Below are 25,536 nucleotides of genomic sequence, written 5' to 3' on the forward strand. Positions count from 1 at the left end.
ATAGCAGAAAAAATGCCAAAAATACCAGTCACAGCCCAAGAGGTTCGGTACCTTGTGTTTTCTTGCTATTGTTAGTTGTAAATAACATTCGGTAAACATATCAGTTGAAATTGAAATCAGAACTAAGTTACGAGTCTTTTTTACTTTTTAACATGAAAATTTGATTGAAGATGGGAGGAATGGTTGTTCATCAAGCTACGTTATTTATAGGAGGGGGTATTCGAGTTTGTGACGAAATGGTACGAGTGGGGAGGGAGTGTTAAAAATCGTTTAAAAATAGCTACGTTATTTATAGACGCTCCCTAACAAAATTAAATAAGTTTTGTTATATGCATATTTCAGAACAAATTTGTAACAAATTTTGTTATAAAACTCTTGACTCGAGTGACCAATACAACAAAAAATATAAAGCTTTTTCGTAACAATACTAAAAATCTAATAAATTGTAAAATGTTTGTTACGGGAACTTAGAGGGACTCTTGGCTGAATTCTATTAAGCAGCTCGCAAACTCCGGGATGTGGGTGCGAATCAGCTAAAAGCTGTAATAGAGTATGTTTATTTCCTTTATAATTTCATTGTTTTACATTTTACTTACATTTTTCAGTGTTGAGCGTAGCAATACATTTTGCCCATAGTTTCTAAGTTCACGTACTTTAATATCTGTGATTTAGTAATAAGTTAGGTTTAATTTAATTAGATTTAGGAAGAAACTATCTGTGATTACCTGTGATACTAGCTTTAAATATAGATAACAATAAATATAAGTTTTACTTCACTGACCAATTCATGGTCCGTGCATGCGAGCTTCGCATCGCACGATTTCGACTGTTATGTCCTATATGAATAGAAATACCAATTGTCTCTCATCGTTGCTGTATGCCTGGGTGCTATCATTTAGACTGGTTCATAGATATATTTAAAACAGTGCCAGGTGGGGCAGTGTTGGCGGCAACATTCTCCCCCCCGTAACACTGGCCATCGGTCCCAGTTTTACTGAGACCCAATGCTGCCAACACTTCGTCTAGTTAAGTCTTCCCTCACAGATTTAAGAAATTCTGACAACTTATAGACTGCAACTGTTACCTTCGGATCCCCCACATAATGTTCTTTTTCGTCATTTTGCCAAACGAAGAGCACTGGCAAACTGATCGACAACGAGCATCGAAAGGTTACCTGTGGCTATCGCTCCAATATCTCTGATTTTTTCACAACAACGTTTCTTATTGTGGAACCGGTCAACTTTGCAATCGCAAAACGTATCCGACTCTACACGTCTATCCTCCTCTGCGCTTCGTTTCTGTTGATTTTGATGAGACATATCTAACCTCGACAGTCCGGCGGATAACGACCTACATTGACCACGGACTAATTCTATATAGCTTCCGTCGCTCCAATCAGGTTGCAGATGAAGGTCATAGTCCTTGGACGCTGCTTGTCTTCCATGGCTGTATCCATGTGGAAAACACTTACTTTGGTCACTGCATCTCGATCGGGAGCGCGATTCAATACACTTCAGATGACGATGACGGTAACGATAAGGTAGCTCACACTTTCTACGTTGCACAGTGGTCCGAAAACGATCTGAAGTCTGTAATTTATGCTGTGGATACTGCGTACTGACCTTTTCTTTGCACTTAATTTTTGCCAGCTCCATGGTGCCTTCTCTGCCAGAAACACCTTCGTTCGTCACCGCCGTCCGCGCAGGGGGAGGAGCCGGCTCCGGCACTTTCGGAGCCACAAACATGGGAGGTGCACTTGCTTGTGTATCACTTGTGCACTGGCTTGCAAGAGCATTTGCAATAGAATAGTTTTCATGTTTTAAAAATCGATCGGAGGATACAAAGAATGTATAATTAACCTTGGTCAACACACTGCAGTCAAATGTGCAATTTCGTCCTGGTGGAATCGTATTAGGAAACGCGCGGATATTTCGCTGCTGAATCCTATCCTTTGCTGACCAAGTTTCGGCGAAATCCAAACATCTCGGCTGCACTACTTGTAGTTGTTTCGAATAAACAGTCCAGTTTGGACCATTGTGCACTGAATCGTGTGCTATGGATTCAATGGTAGCTGGTTTTTGATTATTATAATCGGGCGACGGTTCTTCGCCGACAGACTCACTGTGGATGATATTGACATCCGAGATGAATTGATCATCTTTATCTTCACCTGTTGTTCGAACGGTATCACGATCATGATTCTTCATATTTCGACGCATCGAAAACTGTTGCACTAGCAAGAGGTATTTCTTCTGCAATAACTCTCGCTCTTTCTCTAATGCCCGTCTCTCCGCTTCCATTTCGCGCTGCTGAAGTGCGCGCTCTTGCTCGAGTTGTTCCAGCCGGAGGAGGGCGATTCGATTTTCAATTTTACTGGATACAATAACCTTTGGGACACAAACGCTGCAGGTCCATTGTACATCGTCGCACAAAACGGGGCGCGGGCAGTTGTCGCAGCCTCCCGTTGGTGCTGAATAGAATGCCGGACAGCTATCCGTTTTACTTGCACTCATCGTAGATTGAAAAATCTTTTAGTGTTACGGGAACTTAGAGGGACTCTTGGCTGAATTCTATTAAGCAGCTCGCAAACTCCGGGATGTGGGTGCGAATCAGCTAAAAGCTGTAATAGAGTATGTTTATTTCCTTTATAATTTCATTGTTTTACATTTTACTTACATTTTTCAGTGTTGAGCGTAGCAATACATTTTGCCCATAGTTTCTAAGTTCACGTACTTTAATATCTGTGATTTAGTAATAAGTTAGGTTTAATTTAATTAGATTTAGGAAGAAACTATCTGTGATTACCTGTGATACTAGCTTTAAATATAGATAACAATAAATATAAGTTTTACTTCACTGACCAATTCATGGTCCGTGCATGCGAGCTTCGCATCGCACGATTTCGACTGTTATGTCCTATATGAATAGAAATACCAATTGTCTCTCATCGTTGCTGTATGCCTGGGTGCTATCATTTAGACTGGTTCATAGATATATTTAAAACAGTGCCAGGTGGGGCAGTGTTGGCGGCAACAATGTTTGTGTTACAAAGGTTGTAATCAGCATGTTACGAATTTCCCAAGTAAAACATAGAAGAGTCACGACAGCGCAAGTTTTTACCGCGCAGAAGTCACCGTGACTTATTTCTAGCAAGTAAGTTACAATTTGTTAGAAGTAAGTCACAATTACTTCTGCGCAACAAAAACCTACGCTGCTGTGACTCTTCTGTGACAAATGTGTTACTTGTGTTATTTATAACGTTACCAACACTTATTCCACTGTTTGTCGCACTCCACCACCCTTTGGCTAGTCAAGGGGTGGGGAGATAAAAATAGTAAAGCATTTAATCTGAAAAATATTAAAAACTCATCGGATTTGTTAAAGAATCTGCAGTAAGACACGAAATTTTGATAAATATTTTCTATCTGCCCCTCAAAATAGAGAATCCTGCCTTAAATTTTTGAAGGGAGACAAAAATTCAAAATTAAATTTGTATTCGTCTTATGATACATAGTATAACAAATGTTGTTATACATCTATTTGAATAAATGAGACAAGTTTTGTTATAATTTTATTACTAAAACAATAACAAACATTATGATAATTTTGTTTTGAATATTCACATAGAAAACTCTTACAAAAGAATTATATCAACTATTGTTATTTCTAACAACAGTTGTCATAATTTTGTTCTGATCTTGCTACATACATATGTGCTTCTGGTCGGGTCACTAATGTAAGAAATGCAACCTTCGTTTTTTGTGCTTACTTACAAGAAAGAAAATTGCTTATAAGTGAAATTAGGTATTATATTTCATTTTTTATACCAGTTATCTGAAGATTCTCATGTTTGTACAGAATTTTATGAAATTTTGGTGAAATTTTAACCAACTACTGTCCTCAAAGTCTAATTGTGTTAAAAATATTTCTATTTTTTTTTTTTTTTTTGTAAAGGAAACTCAATTTTTTTTCGGTATAATTTATTTTTCATTGTGATCTAACATTTAAAACTTGTAATATGTAATTTGAAAATATCTTGCGAGAAAATCTTAGTAATCAAAATCAGAATTTCGCATAGTTTCCGATTTTTCACGTGATTTTGAAAGTTTTTGTCATGGAGAGGTTTATTTTATTTTGCAGCACATGATCAGCAAAAGTATAAGGCATAAGCTCCAATCGTTAAAACATGTTGAAAAATAATAAAAGGCATGAAACTGTACCCTAGGCCGTCCCTCCTTTTACAAAATTTGTTAATGTTATAAGTTCGCTGTTGGAAAATGATCAGCTAAGAAATGATCGTGTCAAAAATTGGAGTCCGTATCTGAAGGCCAAGTGGTCTCTCTTGTAGAGTCGGGGCTTGTGGCGCAGTGGCTACACGTTCGCTTCATAAGCGGATGGTCATGGGTTCGATCCCAGCCCCGGCCCTTGCAATTTTTCGTCAGTTGCTCTTCCCCCCGAGAGTGGCTGGCACCTGGCCCTCTTCTGAGCATATATAGCTCTAAAGAACCCGGAAACATGGACATCGGCGAACGGCAACCATTATGGACGCCCCCAATCGGACTGGAAAAATAACAACAGCCACACATCAACATCATCGTGCTCTTCATTCTACCAAGAACAGTGTAAAAAAAAGTGAAAGCAGCGCAAAGGCAAACCAGTTCGAATAAGAATATAATAGAAAACATTTAGGCGCTGTACAAAGTGTAAGTATAGCTGCTGATTGGAATCGCTCACGTAGTGCCCTAGTGGACAAAGAGCTGTAAATTAGGTTAAGTGGTTGAAGAATAAAAAAAAATATCTCTTGTAATTCCACCATGACGAGCTATTTTTTAGGGATTTCTAAAATTTCTCAAAGGGATATATAAAGATATTTCGCTCCGGAATGTCTCAACATATTATTTCAGAAAATCTTGCATGCATTGCTCCCAAAATTCTATGAGAGATTCCTACAGAAAGTTATTCTAAGATCTCCTTTAAGAACTTTCTTTCCTTGAACTTTCTAGAAACTTTTAGATAAATCCTGGAAAAATTTCCAAAATTATTGTAGATTAACAGGATTATGCTTTAGAAATTTTAAGATTTTTTTTGATAAACTCATTACACAAATATTTCCTTGGGGGTGTACCAGTATAGGGGGCGCTAATATTTGGAAACTTCGAGTAACCAGCTATGATTTTACCATGAGCGCACTGTTAATATTTGAACAATTGCATCCTAAGAAACATAGAAGTCGCATTTATCAATATATAAATATAAATGGCTAGTACCATACCGAACTTGATTCAATGTTTTTGAAAAAAGATTTCGAATGAAAATCACTCAGAGGGGATTATTCTTCTTTCAAAATTTCAAGTTAAATTAATGATAAAATTGATTCATTGTTCAAAAATATATGATAGAAAAAATAAGAAAATTTCAAAATATTCTGAAACCTTTCATGGCAAAAGTTTTTTTTAGTTGGTTTCAGCAAAGCAACAAAGACACAAATAATTTATTTGTATATCATTCGTATTTACAATGTCGACAAGCAGGGCGCGGAGGCTGAAACACGCCGCATTTTGTCGTTCCCGCGTTTTTGCATTTTTCTTTGTGTTTTTAGTTCGTACTTGAGTGGAACGCTGATGGAAGAGTGAACGGTCGTCGGTCGTCAGTGACAAGCAGGGCGCGGAGGCTGAAACACGCCGCATTTCGTCTTTACCGCGTTTTTGCATTTTTCTTGTGTTTTCGTTCGTACTTGGGTGGAACGCTGATGGAAGAGTGAACGGTCGACGGTCGTCAGTGACAAGCAGGGCGCGGAGGCTGAAACACGCCGCATTTCGTCGTTCCCGCGTTTTCGTATTTTTCTTTGTGTTTTTTGTTCGCACTTTGTGTAAATGATCGACGATGGCTCGGTGGCAAGAGACCACATTGCCCGCATCGTGGTGCTCGTGTTCGTCGTTATTCCGAGTTCGGAAATGCTAGTATCCAAGAGATTGTTTTTCAGTGCGTCGGGTATTCTCGCTTATGTATTTTTTTCGGATTCTTCGATGGACGATCGGAGAATCAACGAGCGGTGTGAACGAGTGCACATTTAATATGGTTGGACCGTTTGCATGCTGAGACCAAAGCCAAACATAGAAAACCAGCTGGTCAGGATTACCCGGTGAGTTCATTCCTTATTACTTTTTATATTTGAACATGACATATATGTATGAGGATTTTGGAGGGGTAGCCTAAGGAAGTTAAATGAACTGGTTTCCGGGCAAATGTTCGTGGGGTGGCCAGACTTTGTCACGAGATAACAATTATCATGTTGTTTTCCGAAGGTCTCCAGTGAATTTAGCTTACCCTGCTACAACAAACCATCAGGTAGATCATTCCGTTCCGGTATGACTCTGCAGCCATAGGTAATCCTTGCGCTGATGGTGGGTACACAATCATCATCATCATCATCATCATCATCATGTCATTCGTATTTACAATGTTTTACGAAACAATATTATTGTTGTTTAATTTACCATACTAAGTTAAAAATATGTATATTTTCGTCCATTGATATTCCAACAGATGAAAGCATTCCCATGCTGATCCGATAACAATTCATCATCACCTTTTTAACCGCTTTTTTTCAGCGAATTTGGATGAAATCATTCAATCAAGCATGAATGCTCATCATACGCATTGCAGCCGACAAACAAAGGCTTATCGATGGAATTCAATGTTTGATTTTTGAATTTCACTTGAAGCACCCCACTGAAAGAGCAATTTATTCGACAGCTGCAATTCTATGCTGAAATACCGTAGGTGGTGATTCCGCAATAGCACCGAGGAATCCCGCTTGTGGTGCAGCAACGACGTTGTTCGTATTGTATTACCAACCGGGCTCACGCTGCTCAATATATGTATGCACAACACTTATGTTAAGCGATCCTCATCGCCGTCATCATCGTTGAAACGTACCAACCAACATATCTCTCTTGTTTTCCCCCAATTGCAGACCTATTTTGCGTTTGACTCCCGAGCCGAGCAGCAGATGGAAGTGTTCAATCGATACGGTCCCCATCCGGAGCTGTATCCAAACAGGCGAGGCGAAGTGGTCCAAGGGTAAGTGCTCGTTTTCATGGAAGGGCTCAGGGGAAAGCTTGTGTTTCTGAATTTATGCTTCGTGCCCATTAGACTGGTTCTGGTGGTCTGACAGCAGCAGCGTAGAACCATAGTTAACCGATTCGTTCCCACGGGATCATTTGTGAAGCTGCATTCTAGGAGATTAGCTCAACCATGCGGCCATACGGATCTCCATCATTTCAAGTGGTTTTTACAGGTAACCTTGCATGGTAGGGGCTCCACATCACTATTCTAACCATTTACGCATTCGATGTATGTCGATGTAAGCGCCACAATAGATTTCATTCGACACATGTTTGAAATTTTAGCAATAAATAATACGAAGTTCAACATTCTTCCACAAATCTTCCACTAGCGCAGCGGTTCCAATTTAACGCCATTGTGGAATATGCCAGGAGTTCAACTGGGATTTTTTCCAGGAGTTCCACATAGTTTCCTCTATAAAATCCACTGAAATTTTCTTCAGGAGTTCCACTGGGAATTTCTCTAAGTATTTCAACGAAATATCTCTAGAAGTTCCACTGCGAATTCTATTTTGAGTTCCAATGAGAAATGCTCTTAGATCTCTAATGGATATTGTTCAAGGATTTCCATCAGGATTTTCTCCAAATTTTCTTTCGGAAATTCTTCTAAAAGCTATTTTAGAATTATTGCAGAATAAATTCCGTTGCAGTTAATCCGTGATCTTCTCCTAAAGTCCCTTCAAATTTTATTCAAGAAATTCTGCAAATTTTTGGGATGTTTCTCTGGATTTTTTTTTCGGCGGTTCCTTCAACATCATTCGAAAGCTCCCGCAGGTATTCTTCTACAATTTACTCCATTTACTCTTCTAGGAGCTGCTTCGAGAACTAATCCAGAAGTACGAGAATTTTTCTAGGAGTTTTTCTGGGAGTTTGTCAATGGCTTCTGATACTCCTCTTAGAATGCTTGTGAGAAATCCTTTAGGATCTTCCGAAATTCTTCTGTTAACTGTTCCGAAAGTTCCTGGCTTGGTTCTACCTGGATTTTTTCCAAAAGTTTATCTGGGAATCCTTCAGAGAACATCTTCGGAAACTCTTCCACAAGTTCCTAAGAAAGCTGATAAAGATTTTTTTCAAGAAAATTGTTCCAACAGTTCTTAGAATTCTTTAAGCAGTTTCCACACGCACCGCACATTGGCGTAGCTAGGGGGGGGTTCCAGGGGTGCCTGGCACCCCCTAGAACAAATTTAGCACCCCCTAGAATTTTTCCTTGACAGTCACCTAAAATTTAAAACTTAACACAATAATTCTAATATTTTTTAATGGCACATTTGAACAAAACTCAAACACACAAGGAATACTTATATACCTGTTGTACGTATTGGCGTTTTGAATATTGGTAAGAACAATCAATAGACTTCTCCATGGATTCCTCCAGAAATACCTCAACATTTCATACAGTGATTTCTCTAGGATTTCTGTAAGGATTCCTCCCGATTTCTCTTCAATAAATTTACCTTAGGATTCTCCAGGCAGTCCAGATGGGGTTGTACAAACTAGAAATTTCTCCTAGGATTTGTTTGGAAATTCATACTTTGATTCTTGGTATTCCTTCAGGAACTCCTGGTATTCGAGACAATCTTCCTGGGATCCTTTCAGAAGTTCCTCCAATGATTCTTCCAGGAATTCTTCCAGAGATTATATTCAGAGATTCTTCCAGAAATTTCTCATGGAATTCCTCCAAAAGCTTATATTGACCTTCCTCCGGGAATTGTGGCTAGGATTCCTCAAGCAACTCCTGCTGAGATTCTTCCAGCAATTCCTCTTAGAACTCCTCCAAAAATTCTCACTGTGGTACCTTCAGGTATTCGACTAGGGAGGTTCTTCCGGAAAAAAATCCCATAAGAAACCCATCGGTGATTCTTCCAGAGAATTCTTCAAGGATTTGCCCAGGCTTCCTCCAAAGGTTCTTCCAGAAATTCCACAGGGGATTTCTCCAAAAACTTCTATTGACATTCCTCCATGAATTCCAGCTGGAATTCTTCAAGCAATTCTCATTAGGACTCCTTCAGAAATACTTCTAGGCATTTCTCCTGGCATACTTACTTGCTGCAATACTTTCGGGAAATCTTCCTGCGATTCCATCAGGGATTCCTTCAGTATACTTCTACCGATTCTTTCAAGGAGAACAGTACGTATTGCTCCAGGTATTTGTTAGAGGAACTTCTCTTAGGATACCCCCTGCATTCCTGATTCTAGGATTTCTCTAGAAATTACTGCTATGATACCTCCCGGAATTCTAGGAATTCCTCCAGATATTTCAGCTGGGATTCCTTCAAGCAATACCTACGGTTACTCCAGTTATTACTGTGGTGGGGTAGAAGCTTCAGATTTGGCCAGCCCGGAGTCTTGGCCATAGTGCGATATTCAGCCTGTTACGATCTAAATCGGCATAAATTTATTTTTTACTAGTAGATTCTAATATAATATGATGATTACAGCTGTGAAAACCATACATTTTGATTAAAAACTGGAAGAAAAAAATATTTTGCTTAAAAAATCAGCTCTCATATATCTATTTTGGCCAGTGCTTCAAATTTGACCACTCCCATAAGAAATACATACGATTGACCAAAATAGAAACCAAAGCTGAGAATATGGCCCAAACTGCGACAATGCTTCTGTTTTAACCAGTATCACTTTTAATACGAAAATCAAGTATTAGCTTGATTTCTTCATTTTTCTAATAAAGTATAGATCGAAACCTTTAATTAAACACATTGGTAGTTTTCAATGGATTATTGGTTATTTTTATAAAAATGATTTCCCTTGGACTTGCCAAAACCGGTGTCCACCCCTACTTCAAAAAATATGCTACGGATTCTTCTAGAGCTTTCTCCTGGTTTTTTACTGGTATCTTCTCAGGAAAATATCCTGGAATTCTTGCAGAAATTTCTTCGATTATTCTACCACGGATTTCTACAAGGACTCATCCAGGAATTCCTTTAGAAATGTTATCCAGCAATTCCTCCTGAAATTCTTATTATGATACGTCCAGAAATTCTTCTAGTGATGAATTTATCCTAGCATTGTGGCTGCAAGTCTTCCGGGAAATCTTCCTGAGGATCCTTCAGAAATTCCTCCTGCGATTCCTTCAGGGCCTTCGCTTTAGATTCTTCCAGAATAACTCTACCGGTTCTTGCAAAGCCTTTTCTCTAGGTATTCCAAGGATTTTTTTCTCTGGATTCCCCCAGGCATTTCTACTGGGGTTTCTCTAGAAATTCCTGTATAGTTTCCTCCAGCAACTCCTCCTATGATTTCTGCTGAGATTTTTACAATGAGCCATCCCAGAATCCTTCTAATAATATCTCCTGATATTTTTCTTGTAATTTATTTATAAGATCTCCGGTGATTCCTCCAGGAATTTTTATCCGAGATATTTTATCCAAGGATTCTTTCATAAATTTCTCATGGGATTCCTCCATGAACTCCTCTTTTTCTTCCTCCAAGAATTTCAACTGGATTTCTCAAGCTATTCCTGCTGTGGTTCTTCCAGCAATTCCTTCTAGGAATCCTCCAGAAATTCTTACTGTAATACTTCCCGGAATTATTCTAGGGATTCTTCCAAGAATTTCTCCAGGGATTCCTTCAAAAACTTGTTGGAATTATTCAAGGCAATCTCCATAGAAACCTTGCCTTCGGTGTATCCTGCTGGAAATCCTAAAGGATCCTGGGATTTCTCCAAATGTTTATCATTGGATTCTTCCTCTTGGTTTTCATCCAGAAACTCCTCCTGAAACTCCATAAGCGATTCCTGCTGCTTCAAATATTTCAGCAATGCCTCCTAGGTCTCCTCCTGAAATTCTTACCTGCAATACCTGCACACATACCTTTAGGTTTTTTCCTGCCATTCTTACTGTGATTTTTCTAGGAAATTTTCCTGGGATACTTCCAGAAATGCTGTTGATTCTTCCAAGGATTATTCTAAAGTCTCATCCAGGAATTCCTCTAGAGTTTTTATTCATGGATTTCTCTAGAAATTAATTAGAGTATTACTCCCGTTACTCCTCTTGGCCTTCTTCAAGGAATTCCAGCTGAAGGAATCCCAATAGAAATCTCTAGAGAAATCCCTAAACGAGTTTCGGGAATAGTAGGGAATTCCAGAGAAATGCTAGGAGGTATTACTAGAGAATTCTCTAGTGAAATCCTATAGGAATGTATGAGAAAAACTTGTAATTAATTAGAAGTCACAGAATGTTGCTAATTGACAAATTGAGAGATGAATAAAAAAAATCGAGTTCTGGTGGGATTCAAACCCACGACTCCGTATTCGCTAGATCGCAGTATGACCATTTCTTTGAGGGTTCCTTCAGCGTGGTTGTTTTTCTTTATTTTCTACGATAGTTTCATTGGAATTTAATCATTTAATTTAGAAAGAATTCCAAAAGTAATAGCCGTAGTATTACCGTGACAGAATTTTAAAAGAACCACCAACGATTTTTTTTTCTAATAAATTCTTGAAGGAAATCTTTAAGAATTTTGGCGAATCAATTTCCAAAGGAATTACCGAAGAAGTTGCCAAGGTAATAATCGAAGTTTCCAAAATTTCCAAAGGAATTTCTGATGAAATTCCTCGAAGGTTATTCCAATCGGAATTGCTGTAGGAATTCCTTACATAATTACTGACGAAATCTAGAAGAAATTGTCTGAATAATTGTATTATACGTACAAACCAGACTTATCCGAAATGTACGATGCTGAAATTTTGACTGATTACTACAGTATTGGTTTTACGTAAGTCAAATTTTGTGCGTTATGTATAATGTGTACAATTTTTTTCAACAGATTCATTATCAATTTAGACGAAATCTCGAAAAATTGAAGTTCGCTCGCACGAAATTCCGTTTTTTAACTGGATTGATAATATGTTTGTGAAGCTTCAAAACGGAACTCAGGATAATCGAGTCCAAATTTTGTACACACAATTTCTCTGTAAAAGTATTTTCTTGTCCACGTGGTAGTGTTCAACTAATTAAACGTAGTCGCCATGTATGTTATGACTAAACTAAAAATGCAAATATGTGTCCTGATTTTGCAATTTTAAGTATTTATAACTCTTTGAATTGTCCTTGACAACTGGTTTAACAAAGAGGATGTCACGATGAATTCAAGTTACACGCAAATTTGTGGATATTTTATGGTTTCAGAGATTTACACTTGCTCTGAAAATGTATTCTTACGGACCTGATTATATTCAATCCACTAACAAAGGGGTTGTCTCGATGATTGTTAAGTTCAAACTGAAAATACAAGTTCCATGTATTAAGCCTCACATGGCGGTGAAAGTGTTCAATCTGTACCATGGTTCGAATTTTCAAAAAAAAAATAAACTGTCCTTTTAAATATAGTGCGTTTAAATTTGCGGGTTATTTTTCCCGCGACGCAGTATATCATTGTTTCATGAAAGAAATTGAGGGTAAATCGGTTTTTCCTTTTATTTTTAAAAACACAACATACTGGAATCCACTAAAACTGGCACCCCCAAGGCACCCCCAAGGCACCCCCTAGGAAAAAATCCTAGATACGCCAATGGCACCGCACCGATCAGTCTAAGGCCGGGGTGGCCTCTGCTGTACATAGTAGCCGTCTCCATTTAACTCGGACCATGGCTGTTTGTCTCCAGTTCCGCACTCTGCGTAGGGTCCGCAGATCGTCCTCCACTTGGCCGACCCTCCTAGTGCGCTGCTCACCACGTCTTCTTGTACCGGTCGGATGACTCTCGAGAACTATTTTAGTCGGGTTGCTATCTGACATCCTGATGACGTGACCCACCTACCGTTGCCTCCCGATTTTCGCGATATGGACGATTGTTGGTTCTCTCAGCAGCTGATGCAGCTCGTGGTTCATTCGCCATCTCCAAGTCCCTTCTTCCATCTGCACTCCGCCGTAGAGGGAACGCGTTGGTCCTCTGCACGTAGGGTCCATGCTTCGTGCCCATAGAGGACTACCGGTCTAATCAGCGATTTGTAGATAGTTAACTTCGTGTGACGGCGATCATTGTTCGACCGTAGAGTTCTGCGGAGTCCAAAGTAAGCTCGATTTCCTGCCACAATGCGTCTCTGAATTTCTCTGCTGGTGTCGTTGTCGGCGGTCACCAGTGAGCCCAAGTACACGAATTCTTCAACCGCCTCGATTTCATCACCGTCGATTGAAATTCGGGGTGGTGGGCGTGGTGATTCCACCCTGGAGCCCTTTGCCATTATGTATTTTGTCTTCGACACATTAATGACTAATCCTATTCGCCTGGCTTCACTCTTTTGTCGGATGTACGTTTCCGCCATTATTGTCTTAAATTTACGAGCTATAATATCAATATCATCAGCGAAACCAAGCAGCTGAATGGACTTCGTGAAAATCGTCCCACTTGTGTTCATCCCCGCTCTCCTTATTTCACCCTCTAAAGCAATGTTGAACAGCAAGCACGAAAGACCATCACCTTGTCGTAACCCTCTGCGAGATTCGAAAGAACTCGAGAGTGTCCCTGATACTCGAACTACGCACATCACTCGATCCATCATCGCCTTGATTAATCGTATCAGTTTATCCGGGAATCCGTATTCGTGCATAATCTGCCATAGCTGTTCTCGAACGATTGTATCATGCGCCGATTTGAAATCGATGAACAAGTGATGCGTGGGCACTTTGTATTCTTGGCATTTCTGCAACACCTGGCGGATGGCGAACATCTGATCTGTTGTACAGCGTTCTCCCATTAATCGAGCCTGATATTGCCCTACGAACTCTCTAGCAATCGGTGAGAGGCGGCGGCATAAAATTTGAGAGACTTGTAGGCAGCGCTCAGTAATGTGATCGCGCGATAGTTCCCGCAATCTAACTTGTCGCCTTTTTGTAGATGGCACACACGATACCTTGCATCCATTCCTCTGGTGATCCTTCCTTCTCCTAAATCTTGGTAATGGCCCAGTGTAGTGCTCTCACCAGTGCTTCTCCATCGTATTTTTGAAGCTCGCTTAGTAGTTATTTGCTCTAGCGGCTTCGTTGTTTTTCAACCGGCTAACCTCCTCTTCAATCTCTTGGAGGTAAGGGGCTGGAAATGTTTCATCCTGCGCACGTACTCCTAAATCTGTTACCACGCCACCTTCGGTGCTTGTAACGTCACCATTGAGGTGCTCATCATAATGCTGCCGCCACCTCACGCTCGCTGGTGAGAATATTACCGTGATTATCTGTGGCAAAAAGCCTCTTCGCGAGCGGTTCAGCTTCTGGTAGAACTTTCGTGTGTCCTTAGCGCGGTAGATATTTAGTTCTTCTTGCTGGCGCTACTACATCCTGTTCCGCGCCTGTCTGTAACGTGCCTCATTCGCTCTCGTACGGTGTTGCAGCATTCTCGCCCATGCTGCATTCTTCCCGTTTTTCAACTGTTCGCATTCGCCGTCGTACCAGTCGTTTCTGTGATTCGGAGTCGCGAAGCCTAGTGCTGTAGCCGAGGTACTACCTATGGCGGATCCGATGCCACTCCAGCCTTCTTCAAGTGTAGCTACGAAAAGCTGCTCTTCCGCTGATAGGCCCACTGCTAGCTGCTGCGCGTAGTCTTGAGCCGCTTTTACGTTACGCAGCTGCTGGATGTTTAGCCGCGGCGTTCGACTTCGATGCGTGGTAATAACTGTCGAAAGTTTTGAGCGCATGCATGCAGCTACTACGTAGTGATCCGAATCTATATTCGCACTGCGGTATGTATGGACATTGGTTATATCCGAGAAGAATTTACCGTCGATTAGAACGTGGTCGATTTGGTTTTCTGTTTGGTGGTCGGGTGTTATCCAGGTGGCTTTGTGGATATCTTTGCGGGGGAAGAAGGTGCTTCGGACTACCATACCACGGGAGGCTGCAAAGTTTACGCCTCGCTGGCCGTTATCATTCGTTACGGCGTGCAGGCTATTTTCCCCGATTACCGATCCATCCAACTATCGTATGTTTGCTCAAACTGCGCGTAGAACGCTTCTTTCTAGTCATCAGGTCTCTCTTCGTGTGGGCAGTGGACGTTGATGATGCTGTAGTTGTAGGAACATCCCTTAACTCTCAACATGCACATCCTTGCGTTGATCGGCTGCTACCCGATCACACGTTGTCGCATCTTGCCCAACACTATAAATCCTGTTCCCAGTTCATTAGTGGTGCCACAGCTTTGGTAGAAGGTAGCCGCTCGATGCCCGCTTTTCCACACTTTCTGTCCAGTCCAACAAAGTTCCTGCATCGCCACGATGTCGATGTAGTTCTTCGTAGATTATCCTGGCACATCCTGCGAAACCAAGTGACTTGCAATTCCATGTTCCAAGTTTCCAAACGTAGTCCTTATTTCTTCGCGTGGGTCTTTGCCGATTGTATCGAGTCGTAATTTCTCCCATGATATTCGCAATGGGGATTTTTACGGGTGGCTTATTGGGCCTACGCCAACATTCCTGTCTTGCCGAAGGGCCATCGTGCCAGTTCTGTTTAACGTCCCAACCAACACTGGGACGAACACGCTGATGGGGCTACCACCTTGGATCTAGCTGGGCGTGATGCAGCATTTCTTACTCAGCCGCTGAATGCCAGTACAGACGCTGTTTGAGCCGCATCTCCTTGTTGAACAGACGCTCGAGCCGTACCTCCTCAATCTAGCTGAAGTCAGAAAGACAACAGTGCCCAGGCTGCACTACCACCTAAGCACACAACTCTTAGCTTGCGGTCTTTGTCATCGCTTGGCCCGTGGAAGCATAAGGTAGGAACTTGTGAGGACCAGAGCTATGTTAGACTCTCTCCCTATCGACTCACCGTTTTGCAGCCCATACATGATCTCTTTAAATGTTTTTTTTTTTTTTCAAAAGGTTCCCCTGGCAGTTCCTATAGGTTTTTTCGCAAGCTCCTGGTGGAAATCATTTGAACGCTGTCCTGGGAATCCTTTCAAAGCTTCCTGTCTTTTTCAGGAATCATCCCTGCTTAGGGAATTCTTCCAGAATTCTGTTTGAAAGTCCACTAGAAGTTTCTACGAGACCTCAACCAAAAATTTCAGAAATCTCATCAGAAATCCTTCAATAGATTTCGCCGGAAATTCCTTCCAGAGCTCCGACGGGAATGCTCCCAGATTATATTCTCAACTTTCAAAGTTCCTTTAGATTTTTCTTCAGGATTTTCTCCGGTAAGTTCCAGTGACAACCCGTGAACTTCTCCAAGTTTCTTACTACAGTTTGGAGATTTCTCAGAAATTCCTTTAGAAGAATCAACAGATGATTTTTTTTATATAACACAGCGTAACAAAAATTAACTTTTGGTCTGTCTTAAGAGCAAACTTATATGTCTCTGACAGATTTTGGGCCGCTGAATCCGAATCCGGGCTCAGATTTGCTCCAGCACGTCACAGTTTTGAGCTATACCTCAATTTATAGGGCAAAATATGCGATTTTGGTCTTTTTTGACTGCAAACCATTAAGCATGGAAATATTTTTTTAACCAATCAAAGGAAAAATTAGTCAATTAACATTTAAATTAACGACTCATGCAAAATATTTCGTTTTACCAAATCGAATTTGATTGTTTTGAGCGATTTATGTTAGGTACGACATTTCCCATACAAGTCACCCTTCAAAAGTTGCATGCAAGTTTACATACTGACATAAAATGCTTAAATCTATAAAATTTGATTTGGTAAAATGAAATATTTTGCATGAGTCGTTAATTTAGATGTTAATTGACCAATTTATTCTTTTATTTCTTAAAAAAATAATTTCCATGCTTAATGGTTTGCAGTCAAAAAAGCCGAAAATCGCATATTTTGCCCTGTAAATTGAGGTATAGCTCAAAATTGTGACATGCTGGAGAAAATCTGAGCCCGGATTCGGATTCAGCGGCCCAAAATCTGTCAGTGACACATGAGTTTGCTCTTGGGACAAAAAAATGTTGCGCTGTGAGTTTTTATTTGCTGAATAATTTAAGAACATAATATTTGTCCTATTGAATATCTTATATATAATGCCAACACAATCACTCACTGATATTTACTCCAGGACCAGGGCCGGATTTACATGGCCCCCTATGGGGGTGGGTGGCCAGAAACATCTCTTGATTTAGTTTCTCGGTCTATATTTCTAAAGAAAAATTTGGGTAAATTCCTGAGAGTTTTTCTTTTCTTTCTAAACGAATCTGTTTTTTTTTTATTCAGCTTTAACACTGTCTTGGATTTAAGCCAAAGAGTTTCTAGAAATTTCACAAAAATATCAACACATGATTTTTAATCGAACAGCAACTCCTACAGATACTATAATGGGGATTGTGCTAATTTTTTTTAAAGCTTTTGCAAAAAAACATACCAGCGATTGCGCTGTAAGTTTAACTAAAAAAACAGATTAATCCACCTAGTGGTGATAGTGCCTTTCTCGTCGAATATGTACTCATGATCTTTCCATCGACGCAATCAATCTTGTCTTAGAGTCAGTGATCAGCCCCAAATATCTGTGCTTTGGTAATGGACGAGAAGGAGGAAATTCTCATAACAGCGATCTGGGACTTTATTACCTTACATACTTTATTTAGAAAATCAAGAATTTTATCAAGGTCATCATCGAATTGGGGCACTTATTCCGACGTTATGTTCAACGCATAGGCAGAGCTGAAAGTATCAGTCCGTTCAGTTGACTGCTTGACAACCCTCACTGGAGGCTGATCCATACCAAGATTACAATTACAAGCCATGATTAAACTTTTTCACAGATCACTTTGACGAAGTTTGTTCTGCACATTTTGGGTATATTATATTATCATTGGTTACAAGATTCATGTAAAATTTGTAATGTAGTAATTTGAATTGTCAATGCTATATCCCATTCAAATATTAACCACATTACAGAGCTCGCCCTTCAGTAGCAGCTAAATTTTGCGCAGTAATCAGACGCAAATAGTGATTTAAAAAAATGTTCGAGGCTGTTTTGATTTTTCAATACAACGTTGATCCATCCTACTATATATTTACATCTCAGGAATCTAAAATGGTGTGATTTGATGAAATTGCTTTAGTGTTTTAGATTTTTGGTTCTCTTACACATTTCTATCGCTTGCATTGATTTAGTTCACTTTCGTAATTCCGCTGAAGCACCCAACGCTGTTTCTGTCTCTTATGTAGTCTGAGCCTATTTTCTTGCTTACCGTTCATTAGCTTATCGAAATGTCGCGATTTGATGTGTTCCATGCATGAGTTTGGTATACTCTATATTTGGTCACTTTTGACGAGATCCCCGGAAATGATTCTGGAACACTACCGGCATATTTGAATGTGGTCTGTTATGTTAATGCTAACTGTTAATCAGGTTACTCGGAACTAAAAACACTACCGCTAGTCATTTCTGTGGACTGTGCCTATTTTCTTATTAGGTTACTGACAAAAAAGAGATTTTATGTACCGCTCACTTTTATATATGTCCACTTCCAGTGGGCACCCTAAACCGATTTCGGAACATTTACATGGCTCATTTTTACATTTGACCAATTCCGGAGGGACATCCGAAACCGGTTGTGGAACACTACCGGCGGTCTCCAGCGTAATTTGAGGCGATTTTCTTGAAAACCGTTCATCAGGTTATCGGAAGAAAACCTTATGGGGTTCAGTTCCCTTCTACATTTGATTACATCCGGAGGGACACTCGGAATCGATTCTGGGACACTACATAGTTTTCCCAAATATGGTCTGAGATATTTTTTCTTGTTAACCGTTCATCAGGATGCCTAAAAAGCCATTTGATGTGTCGCGAAAATTGGTTTAGTAACTAGAGAACTGTTCTTTTTTACATCCAGCCACTTTCGGCGAGACAACTGGAACCGATTCCAGAACACTGCCAGTAGTTTCTAATGTGGGCTTACCTTATTTTAATGCTAACCGTACTATAAGCTTATCGAAAAGGCTACGATTTGATGTGTCGCATGTATGGATTTGGTTCACTTTTATATTTGGCCACTTCCGGCGGGACACCCGGAACCAGTTCCGGTACGCTACCGGTTCAGATATGATCTGAGACTACTTTCATGTTTACCGTTCATCAGGTTATAGAAAAAGCAGCGATTTGATGTGTCGCATGCATGGGTTTAGTTCACTTTTATATTTGGCCACTTCCGGCGGGACACCCAGAACCCAAATATGGTCTGCGAATATTCTTCTACTTACCGTTCATTAGATAATCGAAAATACCGTGATTTGATGGGTCGCATGTATGGGTTTGTTGCATTTTCATGTCTGGCCCCTTCCAGGGGTACCGGTCCGGAACACCTACATGGCCATAACTCCGGAACGGCTGGACCGATTCGAACCATTTTCAATAGGAAACAATGGGACCAGATTCCGCGTCGAATGAACCGTCGGTCATTAAAATCGGTTGAGGTTTACTGCCAAAAAGTGATGTGAGTTTATTTGTACACACACATACACACACATACACACACACATACACACACATACACACATACAGGGGCAGCAGGGACAGGAGTCCAGGGGCTTGACGAACCCCCCCTTCTGCGAGTCGGGTGGCAGCTTGGGAATTCATCCTAAGCGAAAATCGTTCACACATCCGTGTGGATTACCACCTTTGGCTCTTCCTTCGGGGAGGGACCGAGCTTCTGGTTTCCAGATAGCTCAAGCAGAGGATGCCTAGGATGTGGCGGGGTTTCAACAGTGGGCTCTGTTGGATCTCCATAAAAAGCCACACATCCGCAAGCAACTCTGTACAAGCGACCTGGTACCGCTTCCAAAGTGCCTTAGCCCAAATACTCGGAGTGCCAACCGGCACATCAGGATCGATGCCAGTAACATCCTGATTATGGCATACTGATCAACGCAAACGACAACGGACTACGGATTACGGATAGGATGACGACGATGGGCTGACATTCGTGCCATTCTGCTCCCTGAGTAAGGAAGGGTGACACCTACTTGAAACGGCGAGCGGGCTAATGGTGCGTCTGCCTCCATCCCGGTAAAACCTTGGCAGGCCTCCGGATACGTTCTTCATCTGTCCATCATTTTTGATGGGTACTAGGCTCGGATGTAACACTCCCGACTTGCGCTGCGCTGATCTGGCTCTGGACACGGACCCCATGAAGGTACGTGTTCAACCCTCGCTTGGCCTCCCTGATTCATAGACAACCAAGAGATCACGAAAGCGACTACGTACAGCAGGTGGAGATAGCGGCTCGGAGGGGGGACCCAATAGAATGGAGACATCAAATTATACCGAAGTAGTTGGAGAGAACGCGGACGCGTTCAGAAGAAGTGGAATGATGCAGCGATCACCAGTGACGCCGCTGGAAACTGCTGCGAGAACGAGTAGTAGCGCGATACGGAGCGAGCCTCAAGGAAGCCAACGGGAGCTAGCATTCCTGAATCAGCGAGTGCTTACACCGAACTCGAACAGCGGCACAGCTCAAGAGTCGAGCTTGTTCGAAGTGAGGAGAAGGGTGAACGAGTTGTACGAGTTTGTCAAAGACAAGCACAACGTTCACCTGAAGATCAAGCAACTAGTGACGAGCATCAAGTCTGCCGTTACAGTTGCGGAGCGCGATCAGAAGGCGCTCAAGCTGAGAGTGGAAACAGCCGAGAAGTCTCTGGCGGAAGCCACGGATAGACCTACGGCTGAAAACATGGAGACGCCGAGGAGCCACCGGAGTACTCGCTCAGAGAAACGAGGCAGGGACACGCCAGGAGAAGAGGAAGTCCCGAAGAAACAGAGAAGCGAACGGGAGCGTGCCAGCAATCGGAGTGATGATGGATGGCGCACTGTGGAGAACCAGCAGGCGAAGAAGAAGAAAAAGCAAAAGGAGAAAGAAGATAAGAAGAAGGAAGAAAAGAAGAAGGAACAGACGAAGAAAGAAACCCAGCGGCCTCCTAGGGAGAGGAAGAAGGGCGATGCATTGATCGTTGAGGCGAAGGACAAGACGACGTACGCTGCTCTGCTTAGGAAACTGCAGGAGGACCCGGAGTTGAAGGTGTTGGGCGAAAACGTAGTGAAGACCAGACGCACCCAAAAAGGAGAGATGCTGTTCGAGCTCAAGAAGGATCCGACGGTTAAGAGCTCGGCGTTCAGGGAGCTCGTTGCCAAATCGCTGGAGAACGAGGCCAATGTGAGAGCCTTATCACAGGAAGCGGTGGTTGAAGTCAAGGATCTGGACGAGATCACGACAGAAGATGATCTGAAACGCGCATTGAAGGAGCAGTGCAACGTCGAAGGACCGATGGTGATTCGGATAAGGAAGTCGTATGGAGGCACTCAGACGGCGGCAATCCGATTGCCTGTGGATATTGCCAATAAGCTGGTAGCAACTGGCAAGGTAAAAATTCGATGGGCGGAGTGCTCGTTGCGACTGGCTCCCCGAGCCACCAAACAAATGGAGCGATGCTTTAAATGCATGGAATTTGGTCATCAGGCGAGAAATTGCAAGGGCCCCGACAGGTCCGGACGATGCTGGAGTTGCGGTGGAAACGGCCACGTTGCTCGGGACTGCACGAGCCAACCCAAGTGCATGCTGTGTAAGCCGGAGGACGGAAACGACCATAAGACGGGAGGCTTTAAGTGCCCGGCCTATAAAAAGGCGATGGCAGGTCAACAATGATTGAGATAACCCAAATCAACCTCAATCACTGCAACGTCGCACAGCAACTGTTGTGGCAGTCGACAACAGAGACTAAGTGCGATGTTGCAATCATCGCAGAGCCGTATCGGGTGCCCCCTGAGAACGGCAATTGGGTGACGGACAGATCCCAGATAGCGGCCATACAGGTGATGGGTAGATTCCCCATTGAAGAAGTGATCGAGTGTTCGTACGAAGGCTTTGTGGTTGCCAAAATTAATGGAGTCTTCGTTTGCAGTTGCTATGCACCTCCAAGGTGGTCAGATGAAGAGTACAACAGGATGTTGGATGCACTCACGGACACGCTGGTCGGGCGGAAGCCGGTAGTCATCGGAGGAGATTTCAACGCCTGGGCCGTGGAATGGGGTAGTAGGCTCACCAATGCTAGGGGGTACAGCCTACTGGAAGCCCTGGCGAAGCTGGATGTGAGGCTTTGAAACGATGGTATGGCCAGCACATTCCGCAGAGACGGCCGTGAATCCATCATCGATGTTACGTTCTGTAGTCCGTCGCTTACGGAAGACATGAACTGGAGAGTCAGCGAGGAATATTCCAACAGTGATCACCAGGCGATCCTCTACAGTATTGGCCGGCGAGCCTCTACTTCGACGAGGAGAACGCGAACATGCGAACGAAGGTGGAAGACAAAAGAGTTCGACAAGGAAGTCTTTGTCGAGGCGCTGCGGCCATACGGCGGTGTAGAGAATAGGATTAATAGATTAAAGAAAAAACAACTAGTTCATGCATGGAGTCAATTAAGTTATCGTAGTAGCCAATAAATTAAAAATCATAGGAGACCTGCGTAGGAAAATTTTATAATAAAATTAGTCTTAACAGTGAATTTGGAGAGACAAGTCGAAAAAAAACAAAACCTCTCATTAATTACCAGATCAACAAGAAAATCCCTTTGCCTCGTGTGGTTCCCATTATCTGCCCGTTTATCGTCAAAATCATCGTTCAAGTGTCTGGTCCTCGTCCCGATTCATCTGGTGGTGGAGCAAATCCTGTCCCTGTTCGTCAAGGTTGCGACCCTGCCAGGTATCTGTTCCTGTCGATCAAGCCTGCTGTCCTGTCCGATCAAGCCCGCTGTCCTGCCCGGTATCCGTCCCTTTCCGTCCAACGATCAATCATCCCGAGTCGAAGATCAAGTCTGCTGTCCTGTCCGATCAAGCCCGCTGTCCTGCTCGGTATCCGTCCCTTTCCGTTCAACGATCAACCATCCCGTGTCGAAGATCAAGTCTGCTGTCTTGTCCGATCAAGTCGCTGTCCTGCCCGGTATCCGTCCCTTTCCGTTCAACGATCAACCATCAACCATCTCGTGTCGAAGATCAAGTCTGCTGTCTTGTCCGATCAAGCCCGCTGTCCTGCCCGGCATCCGTCCCTTTCCGTCCAACGTCAACCATCTCGTGTCGTCGATCAAGCTCGCTGACCTGCCAGGTCGCCTATCTATCCGGCGGTCATCTGTCGGAAATCAAGCCTGTCCAGTAGATCCGGCCTCAGATACTGCCAATCCGGCAGTTACTTGTCCAACGTTCGGTGAGTCCGCTGACCGTCTAACTCTCTGGCTATGGAGGGTCACCACATTGGCGCAGTCGGAATTCAAAGAAAAGTAAGTAAAATTTACGTTTCTAAGAGTGAAAAATTTTGGCCATGTGAATTAACAAGTTGCTTGAAATCGATTTGAAAAGTGTTGTCAAAGAAAATTTTGTTTTTTTTTTCGTTGCCATAGTACCAAAGCAACGCAAGCATTGTCCAGTGAAAAATGAACAATTGATTGATCGTTTAAACAGTGTTCTCGATTTGATGTATCCATTTATTTTTTTTTTAAATTCTAATGGTTTTCGTTATATTGTTATTTGGCGTAAAATCCAGGTAAAAATGTATAATGTTTGATGTTTCTATATGTAGTACCATGGCAACACAAACAGTGCACAGTGAAAATCGATCGCCTGAAAAGCTCTTGATGCATCAAGACACATAAGACACATCAAGACATTGTTTTTTATTGTTCAACGTTTAAATTATACGACATATGAGTATGGGTAACTCACTCGACGTAACATCGAAGTGAAATCGAATTATATGGAAATACTTGTTTGCCATACATATGTATCAAAGTTCAATCAATAGACTACCCGCTTGGCGCACACCCACAGTTGATCAGCAGGAGTAAATCCATTTTATTTTGTATGGTGAAAAGCATCTAAACATGAATTACTTGAAATAGAAAGCTTTTACTGAAAAATATTTGGTAGGCTTAATAGTAGTCACCATTGTGCACAACTACTACCAAATATTTTTTTTTCGAATAATGTATTGCACTTCGATAAATTTGCCTTTAGATGCTATTCGCCAAACAATATATTTGCGATTTACTTTTAGCAATTTTTCGCGCATTAAAGCTAGCGCCACATTGGTCGATGCGGAGAGTGGAAAACAGCCGATGTAGTTAATCCATTGTGATAAGTTGGGTTGATTGTGAAAATGGCAATAAATGTTCTGAGATGGCTTGTAGAAAATAAAAAGCGGATTAATTTACTAGAAGGTAATCATGCTCAAAAATTTTTTTAGACAATATTTGTATTTCAATTCAGTTAGTTGAGCAATAATAGCATATTTTTCGAACGTACAGACATTTTGTTATTAGTTGCGTGGGTTACTAGTTTACATGGCCTCAATAAAGGGTGAATCGAAAATATTTGAGTTGATTGAAGTGACGCTTCTTGGATTCAATAACGAAACAAAATAATAAACACTGTTTTTTTTTTAGTTATTAGAAACTTGGCATCAACAAAAATGTATTGAAACACATTGAATCTTGGACTCTTAATGAATTTAATATGCAACCTCTGAGTTGGTTGATTTGAAGAATCCTAGCTTCAATAAAGGCTATACCGAAAACATTTGAGTGTGTTAGTAAGTAGCGTCTTGGACTCAATAACAAATTTAAAATTTAACCTCTGAGTTGGTTGATTTGAAGAACCATGGCTTCTATGAACGCTGCACTGAAAACCTCTGAGTTGGTTAGTAAGTCGCGTCTTGGACGCAATAACGGATTTGTAATGCAACCTCTGAGTTGGTTGATTAAATAATCCAGGCCTCAATAAACGATGCTCCGAAAACCTCTAATTGGTTAGTAAGTAGTGTCTAGGACTCAATAATGGATTTATAACGCAACCTCTGAGTTGGTTGATGTAAATAATCCTGGCCTCAATGAAGCTGCACTGAAAATCTCTGAGTTGATTAGTAAGTGGCACCTTGAATTCATTAACTGATTCATAGAGCAATCTTGAAGTAGCCATTCGATAGAATCTTAAAATACGCAAGCAAAACCTCAAATAGCAAATGAAATGATTATGAATGAAAATAACTTCAAATAAAAAAAAGGAAATACAAATTAGTATGAAAATTGGTAAAAGTGAAGATAATAGATAGATGGTCTCTTCGTTTCGTCTTTTTCTAGAAAAAAATTGTCGCTGCGAAACAAAAGATAAGGCTTTTAAAGAAAGCGTTGTTGGCTGAGAAGAAACGTAATGCTTTGTTCTCAAAGAAGTTGAAACAAGTAGAAACAAATCACGAGGACTCTTCGGATGAAAACCTCTTTAAGGTGGTATCAAAATTTGATTTTGTTTTTTTTTACTATTTCAAGATATTATCCTTATTATTATTTTCTAAAAAAGGATGTGGAATTTGGACACTCTACCACGCGGGAGAGTCAGCTGAGAGCAAATGAATCAGCATTACAAACTTCCATGAATAATTTGTCGTTTGCTTCATTGAACGTATTGGAATGCAAACCTGTTCC

The 25,536-nt window shown here is 41.5% G+C and overlaps 2 protein-coding genes across 2 annotated transcripts in view; one reads left to right on the forward strand and one right to left on the reverse strand.

Moving 5' to 3' along the window:
• The window catches only part of LOC109432005 (uncharacterized), a 189,070-nt gene that overhangs the window by 135,111 nt on the left and 28,423 nt on the right, over positions 1-25,536 (forward strand). Inside the window, exon 4 of the mRNA XM_029868400.2 lies at positions 6,977-7,083. Coding sequence (XP_029724260.2) covers positions 6,977-7,083 — 107 coding nt within the window. The remainder of the gene's footprint in view (positions 1-6,976; positions 7,084-25,536) is intronic.
• Positions 467-3,031, reverse strand: LOC134289812 (uncharacterized). The gene is made up of 2 exons (XM_062856367.1): positions 2,806-3,031; positions 467-2,741 (listed from the first exon to the last, which is right to left on the reverse strand). The coding sequence occupies exon 2, from the start codon at positions 2,511-2,513 to the stop codon at positions 1,116-1,118; it is 1,398 nt and encodes a 465-aa protein (XP_062712351.1). The 5' UTR covers positions 2,514-2,741; positions 2,806-3,031; the 3' UTR covers positions 467-1,115.

Source organism: Aedes albopictus, chromosome 3, assembly GCF_035046485.1.
Source record: "Aedes albopictus strain Foshan chromosome 3, AalbF5, whole genome shotgun sequence".
Taxonomy (NCBI): domain Eukaryota; kingdom Metazoa; phylum Arthropoda; class Insecta; order Diptera; family Culicidae; genus Aedes; species Aedes albopictus.

Excerpts from the sequence above, each read along its gene's own strand:
- LOC134289812 (XM_062856367.1), bottom strand. The coding sequence starts at position 2,513 with ATGAGTGCAAGTAAAACGGATAGCTGTCCGGCATTCTATTCAGCACCA.